The sequence below is a fragment of the Suillus subalutaceus genome, assembly GCF_016647625.1.
Source record: "Suillus subalutaceus strain FC151 chromosome Unknown DFJ58scaffold_406, whole genome shotgun sequence".
In the NCBI taxonomy this organism is placed as follows: domain Eukaryota; kingdom Fungi; phylum Basidiomycota; class Agaricomycetes; order Boletales; family Suillaceae; genus Suillus; species Suillus subalutaceus.
Window position 1 is genome coordinate 11,329 of NW_024540655.1, and position 8,680 is coordinate 20,008.

Here is an 8,680-nt window from a genome sequence, read left to right on the forward strand (position 1 = left end):
ATTGGTGCATAATGGTGTGGTATAGTTGTTACATGCTTTCGCTGCAAGTACGCTGGCTGAATCTTTACAGATGCATATCCCCACGCACCTATGCTTGCTACTGACTTCACCTGTACATTCTGGAGTTTTACACGGTACAATGAAAAGAGCTGCAGAGTTGATAGCTAGGATGCTTCCTTCCCTCAGACCTTGGTAGTCGTCACCTAGTTTCTCAATAGTTTGTGCAATCATTACCTTTGTTGATACTCACTTTTGACTGTTGGCTACTTGACTGCTCTAAGCGCCGTGAATAACTTACCTTTGTTGGACCCCTACCAGAAGTGCTGAACCATGGTACTTGTGGCCTCTGCCTTACCTTTGCCTAGGCGATTTCGCCCTTCCTAGTTACCTTCGCCTGGACGCCTGGTTTACCGGCAGTATCTTCTGTCATGATCCCATGGTAGAAAACAAAATTGACAAGAGCAGATATATGGAGGACGCCAGCCATGGAGGCAAGAGCAGAGTATTCACCAAGTGAGTGTCTAGCAAGGATATTAGAGACTAACTAGGGCAAACCACAAAGACATTGTAGCCTAAGTAGGGCAGACCATATCTCATATAGGGCGGGCCATGGCACCATTATAGACTAATTCGGGAGGACCATATATCATATAGGGAGGACCACAAAGACATTATAGACTATGTAGGGCAGACCATACCAACAGTATAGACTAATTCAGGAGGACCATATGTTATGTAGGGGAGACCGCAAAGACATTACAGCCTACCTAGGGCAGACCACACCAACAGTATAGACTAACTAGGGCGGACCATATATCAGATAGGGCAAACCACAACACCATTATAGAATAACTAGGGAGGACCATGTGTCATATAGGGTAGACCATGGTGACATTATAGACTAACTAGGGTGGACCATATGTCATGCAGGGCAGATCGCAAAGACATTATAGCCTACGTAGGGTGGATCATATGCCTTGTAGGGCAGACCACACCAACAATATAGACTAACTAGGGCGGACCACAACACCATTATAGACTAATCTGGGAGGACCATATGTCATGTAGGGCAGACCACAACACCATTATAGATCAATAGGGCAGACCACAACACCATATTAGGGAGGACCATATGTCACATAGGGCAGACTGCAAAGACATTATAGCCTACATAGGGCAGACCACAATGACATCATAGACTAACTAGGGCTAGGCAATGGCACGGGTAACCCATGGGTATCCACGAGTGTACCCGGGTGTACCATTGGTATCCCATATCGCGTCGGACATTTTCGGACTCGGACCTTCGGTCAGTTGGATATCTCGGGTCATAGAGCTTAGTTCTTCCTTTCTCTTCCCTCGCACTATTCAAAGGAAGTGCTTCAATAGCAGTCCCCTTGGGTCGAAGTACTGCACTCGCACCCATTTGGATTTAGTAAGTTAGTTGGTATATCTAGCTGATTACTATTTCTTTCACCACACCGCAGTCTTAATAACCGAGGGTCTTATATAAATACGTGTAAGAATGTAATGACACCACAATTACACTGGATAAGACTTCTTGCCAGTCCTCGATTAACACGGTCTACGACTTTTCTTCTTTCGTGGTAGATAATGTGTGAGTTCTTGGGAGGCTCGCTAAACCACTCAGTCAGATTAACTTAGCCGGAGCTTTATTATCTCTGATTGAAACTATGGGATTGTCTAGGATATACCGTCTAGACACTTGAACTGGTTTCCTGAATATACAGTTAACTGTTGAGAAGCTGGTCTCAAATGTGACTACATGGACCAAAGCTCGTGTTGGTCAATATACAAATACCTGGCGAGAACGCTGGTCTCACAAATAACAACAAATGACAAATAGAAAAACAATGATAAATAACAACAATGACCAAAGCTCGTGTTGGTCAGTATACAAATACCTGGTGAGAACGCTGGTCTCACAAATAACAACGGTGACCAAAGCTCGTGTTGGTCAGTAAACACTACGTGGTGAGAACACTGGTCTCACAAAACTGGGTTTCTATCGTGAGAAACTTACGTAATCTCAAGGGAAACACTTTCCCTGCACTTGTCTGGACAGTTCTTACAAAGGAAATGGGCTTTGTAAGCAGCAATTTGTTCAGACTGAAGCTTCTTAGGTGAGAGTTCAATTTGCTCAAGTGGGAGTTCTTGAATGCAACAAATGGGAGATCTATTTTTTGGGGGAGAATGGGCTCTCCTTATATACGTTTTGTGTGGGAATATTATGTAAGTAAAAAGGTGATGTAATGACTTCAGAATGTGAGAAGAATATTCCAAAAACTGGAGCAGAATGTTCTAGCAGGTGCAAAAGAACATTCCAGAATATTCATGGTGGGATAATGACATCATTCTGAGTCACTATGAGTCACTATGAGTCATTATGAGTCATTGGAATGTTCTAGCAAATTCCATGGAACATGACATCATTATGACATCACTATGATATCATATCTTTCAACCAAAATACCTGCAGGAGTGTAGGTGAAGTCCTATGACATCATTATGACATCATACCCTGTAGGTACAATTTTATGAAGCATCTGATTAGTCAGAGCATCTCAATAGAAAAGTAAAGTAAAGAAACACTAGAGAAAACAACTCAGAAATAATGGAACAAATAATAGTACACAATACGCGGGCTTTTTAGATAGGTTTTTGTTAGGCTTTGAACTTTTCTCTATGGGTTTCTCTAGCCAAAGTGAATAAGCCAAATGAAAGGCAATACCTTAACCTTCATTTTGCTTCTCATATCAACTAGGTCATTATGTGATTCCCATCTCACATATGACTTTTCTTCAAAACATGGTGGATTCATGAATCACTGAGGGAAAACTGAAACTATTGGACCAAGGTTTAATACCAAGGTATGGGTTGACTAGTCTGAGGACTAAGCTAACAGACTTTGTCTTTTAGGGGGATACCTAGTAGTCATGTCCATGCATGATTCCCAAATCATGCAGGACACCGCTACCGGTAGTCTTACGTCGGCAACCCATACCTAGTCTTACCTCGTCATACCTAGTTATACCTGGACTCTCCTTACCTCGGCCTAGACTTACCTGCTGCTCATTGGCATCGGACTCCTCACCTTGCATCGGTATCTTGCATCAGTGTCTTTCATCGGTATCTCGCATCGGGTGTACCATCAGTATCCCATATCGCATCGGACATTCTCGGACTCGGACCTTCGGTCAGTTGGATATCTCAGGTCTTAGATCTTAGTTTCTTCCTTTCTCTTCCCTTGCACTATTAGATGGAAGTGCTTCAATAGCAGTCCCCTTGGGTCAAAGTACTGCACTCGCACCCATTAGGATTGTTAGTTGGTATATCTAGCTGACTACTATTTCTTTCACCACACCGCTGTAGAGACTCGATCCTGGGTAGCCTCACAATGGCACATATTGCAACATAGGTCGAGTCTACAGTATCATGCATGTAACACGACACTTGCGCGATAAACATGACGTTCGCGCGACGCGCGCGACTTAGGCGACACTTCCGCGACATAGGTGACACTTGCGCGACTTGCGCGCGCTTTAGGCGAATTTTCCCGCGCCTAAGCGCTATAGGGCGCCTGACTTCCCACTGTGTTTTCCCATGTCCAACCAAGTTCCCAGGTATGCATTTCTCCATTTATCATTTATTTCAACATCGTACCATGTTTATTTTCACTTGGTACACATTTTTCATTACACATTTTTTTTTACTTTACACAACACACATTACCACGGACCACCATCATCATAGACAGTCACCATCTCCGAGTTTTTATTATGTTTTGAATAAATCATCGCAAGCCCTAGTAGCAGTTAGCTCTAGTGGCCATATCCGCATCAGTTGTCTTATCAGCATCTCAGTACACATCTTAACATCTCACTATCGCTCGCATACCGCTTTCACCCAGTTCCGCTTTTCGACGCGCGACTTTCCCGCGCTTCGCGCGCCTATAGCGCCTTTGTTCCCGCACTTTCGCCTTATCACGCGCTTTGCGCATTCCCCCTAGAGTTGACCAGTGGATATTTGCTTTCTCCGCTTCCCCTAAGGGACGAACATATCGCACTCATATTTTCCTCCCTTCAACAATTATATCAGCTGCACCCTCAGCTGAGTTGAAGATCCTTCACCGCGCCCATCCTATCGGTCAAAAGGTGTGTAATAAGGGGGTGGGGTGGGTTATCTTGTCCCTGTAACTTGTATGTCACACTATCTCATATGGTCTGCCCTACTTAGTCTATAGTTAACCTGCGTGTGCATATGACAGACAGAAAGAACTCACATGTACCATTTTGCACAATTCATCAATTTTCTTGGTGGGGGTGCTGGACCGACATCATAGATTCATACAGTACAGCATTCCGATCATGTTGTTGCAATCCGCCCTACATGACATATGGTCCGCCCTAATTATTCTATAATGGGGTTGCGGTCCACCCTATGTGACATATGGTCCTCCCTAATTAGTCTATAATGGTGTTGCAGTCCGCCCTAGTTAGGCAATGTCATGGGTTTTGGATACCCACGTGGGTCATGGGTAGGGGTACTTGTGGGTTGGGTAGGGGTCTCAGCTTGTTGACCCTTCAAATACCCATACCCCTAGGGTGGGTATGGGTGCGGTGACACGCATGAAACCTGTTTCGTACATGATTACGGACACATAACATACTCTCGTACAACCTAATACTGCCAATAAAGGCAGTTCTAATTTCTTATGGCTTTATTACAGTTTACTATAATTTTCTTGAAGGTTTTTCATAGCTACATGAATTAATCATTCATATTATGTACTTAGCACAGTCAAAAAACTGTGTTAAAAAACCTTATCCTTTCATTAGTAAGCACATTCCCGCACCTTTTGGGATTTTCTCGTACATTTTCCCACCTAATGAGCCATATTCGTGTTAACATCTTAACATCTCAACATCTGTGCAGTCATCATCTGAGCAGTGTCAATCTTCTTACGTAATCTACATTTTGTTTAATGATTAGTCATAGTTTCTGGACAGTTCCGAAATAGCGGTAATCTCTAAGTGAACATTTGGACACTGAGTCATAGTGAGTCACATGGAGTCATTATGAGTCATTTCTGTTATGACTCATACCAAGTCATTATGAGTCACTATTCCATATTTAGTAATTGCATAGCCACCTGTAGAGTAGTATATAAAGGGATATAGTTTCTCTCTTTGAATAATAAGATCCCTTTTTAGAGAGTTTGCATATCTCTCAGAAAGTTTCTCACCCCTTAATATCTGTGTGAATACTGAGTGAATATTAGTTTATTCCCTCCACTCTTTTGTCACTGTTTCCCACGACGTTCTGACTACCTGAGGCCACCTCTAAGTCACATTAAATTACTCTAGCTAATGCACGGTTACTAGTCGTCTAGTGTAGTTTCACTGCAATTCTCTTTACGACACAGGAAATCAATTCTGTGGGGAGAAATCCACGTACTTTAACGATTGAGGACGATAAATAGGACTTATACTTTAGTCAACAATATTAAGAGCTTGGCCACTTAAGACTACATCAAGAAGGTGTATTCTAGTCTGGACTGCGTCATTACTCATTGTGAGATCCTGAGCAGCAGAAAGGTCGGTTTTGAAGCCAAGTATTTGATTGATTCAACTGTATCCGACTCCTAGTTTGATCTCCCCTGATTGTGAGAATAAGGAGTATCCCAGAGATATCGCTCTGACTCACCACGTATCACTGTAATTCACGTAACTTTTCGTAATCTGCGTACTGTCGCATCATTATCCCTGAAGAACCCTAAGTACTGCATTAAGCCAGTTAATGGGCATTGTTCCTGAGATTCCCGAATATCTCACCCCTTTTTTTAGTCATTGGTAAATTTGCTCAAGGAGAACACAATCTATATTTGCACCCCCACGAACGACCACGTTATCAACCATTGGTATTTGTCTGAACCGTTGACCGTGGAGGATAAGTGAAATTTGGTGTTTTTATTGCCTTTCACATCTTAGTAAGACACCGGCGCGAGATACCGATGCGAGATGCCGATGCGAGATACCAAGGTGAGGTGGGGAGTCTGATGCCGATGAGCGGCACGTAAGTCTAGGCCGAGGAAAGAGAGTCCAGGTATAACTAGGTATGACGAGGTAAGACTAGGTATGGGTTGCTGATGTAAGACTACCGGTAGCGGTCCGGATCTTACAAGGCCTAGGTAAAGAAACCTTAGATAGAGTGCACTTAGAGCGGTCTAGGCACGTCCGATGATAAAAAGCAAGGGGGATCAATTTGCACAATCGAGGACTAACTAAGGTGACTCCTACAACGGTACCAGGTATGTCCGAGGAAGGGAAGTAAGGGATAATACAAACTTGAGTCCTATTTATCTAACTGCGTGAACGTCCGGAATCGCACAGGCGAGAGTAGTAGCGAAACGTGAGGTACTCGGGTCAATATGTAATAAGGCTCGCGAGTGCTGCGGCCATGGGAATACATGTAATAACGCCTGCTGTTTGTTCAGTAACAGTAAAATGAGCTTAAAACGCACCAATGGAGATAGGTGGACATGGGTAGGACATGGGAGGATTTGGTACCGATGGGACGGAACAGTCGGCCGAGGTGTGCGATGGCCGATCCGACAAGCAAGGGACAGTTAAGACAACCCTGGCTCCTCTGCGAGAGACCGAGACCACGGATCCGTATTGGCTGAGTCGGACATAGACCGGCGCAACATAGGTGAGTTGAGTGAGTCGAGACTTTGCAAGGAAGTGGTGTATGGATGCGATGTGGATATCTAGGCTGCTTGACTCCTATAGTGAAATGGGGTTCTGCGAGGCTAGCCCGAGCTTGAACACCACATCTGCAGGAGACTCGAATACTGACTGTCCCCAGTCAGTGGAACATGATTTGGACTTAGCGAAATTTTCCATCAATAAGGGCACATGACTAGTATCCCAATATGGAAATGATGATCGGGCACGGAGGTCAATAGAACTGTGGACATGTGGAATCACGATCGAGCCGGGACAATGGATAGACGTGTGGGTGTGGACACGCGGTGGACGCATCTCGGTTCCCTATAAATTGGCTGTCCTTCGTACTTCTCTCCCTTCATCGATTATCGCATCTACCATGTCTACTCCCTTTACTTTCTCTTTTACCTCGCACATCGACCCTGAGGCAGAGTCCCTTCAGCGCGACTTCGCTGCTTTACGGCTTCGACTCGACGGTGAATCTGCGTGTGTGCCAAATGACAAGGGCGAGAAGTGTACCGGCGTGTACTCCCTCTACGCCGAGCAACTGAGGGCCGTTAAGGAGGAGGCCACGAAGCAGGCCGAGGTCGCTGCCGCCAAGCAGGTCAAGGGGAAGGGCAAGGGAAAGGCAGCAGAACCCGAGGACGACCCCATGGGCGAGAAGGACACCAAGGGAGAAGATGAGGAGCAGGTCGGCAAGGAGAAGGAAGTGCTGGTGATGGTGAGTGGTTTCCTTTGTTTCCTAGTCCTTGGGTGCTGAGTCATTTCCTTCAGCGTCCAAAGGCTCGGATGAGCGTGGCCAGTAAGGTCATTAGGAACATCCCTAAGAGTGAGTGGTGCGAGCACGTTCAGTCTGCTTGCCTCGGCAAACCTGACCATGCGTGCGACCCTTGCCGCAAATCCAAGGTCAAATGCAGTTTCTCTACCGGCCGGACTGGTAAGTGTTCTCATCTTTCTTCCTCTATCTTTACTAATCTTTTTCAGGCCCTGTCAAAAATGCCAAGCCGATGCAGAAAGTGTCCTCTGCGGCAGAGTCTGCCCCTGCTGGTCGCGCTGCAAAACCGATCGCGGATCTCATCCGTCGCACTGCCTCTGACCAGGTCCAGGTCGAGGCCATGGATGTGTCGGATGCCGAGGACGAGGTTCCCACGCCTAGGAAGCTGATTCGGGCTCAGCTGGTACCTGTTGCCCAAGGTAGGAAGAAGTTTGCCAAGGCGTCAGAAGAGGTGAATCAGTCGGATGGAGAGAGTTCTTCCTCGGCTGAGGATGAGGTAAATGTGCAGATGAGGATTGAGTTGAGTCGGTTGGAAAGTCAGTTCACCCAGGTCCAAGGGTTGATGATAGAGCTGGCGCAGGGGATGAACTTCATTCGCACCTGCATGGAAAGGAAAAGGAAGATGAGGAAGTAGATAGTACCTTCCCCTGTAAAATACCGCGCATGTACTAGTATTCTGAATTTCCAAGCGCCTTTGTGGTCGGTCCTAATCTTGGTGTGAATAAGCCCAGGAACCTTGAATCCATAAGTCCCCATGTCCATATCCCATGTACCGGTCCTAAATCCATTGCATGCCTAAGAGATAGATAAGGGAAGATGAGCATTTGCGTGTGATGCAGACAAAGGTGAAATGATACAGAACACTTCGCGAACTACCGTTCGTCTTGTCTTCATTGTTGCTCTTCTTCCTCTATCCCTTCGGCCGAGCGGTACAATCAGCTAGGAGTCTCAGATAGTCAATGGGCATGGTGCGCTGTCTACGCGTTCAAAGAAAAGATGTACATTAATCTGCGATGCACAATATTGTCCGATCATCGGTAGTCCTTGGAAAGTCTGTGTGCAAGAGAGAGTCTATGCATGGATCGCGCATATCATATAATAATGGAAACAGAGTAAAATGAAACTGAGGCACCGGACGAAACCCGGGGTAAAACTG

General features: G+C 45.5%; 1 protein-coding gene across 1 annotated transcript; it reads left to right on the forward strand.

Moving 5' to 3' along the window:
• Positions 1 to 7,128: 7,128 nt before the first annotated feature.
• On the forward strand, positions 7,129 to 8,158 carry DFJ58DRAFT_737822 (uncharacterized protein; the record flags this gene model as incomplete). Its single annotated transcript, XM_041386963.1, has 3 exons — positions 7,129 to 7,470; positions 7,524 to 7,686; positions 7,734 to 8,158. 3 exons carry the CDS (start codon positions 7,129 to 7,131, stop codon positions 8,156 to 8,158), a joined length of 930 nt encoding a protein of 309 aa, XP_041234998.1.
• Positions 8,159 to 8,680: the final 522 nt, after the last annotated feature.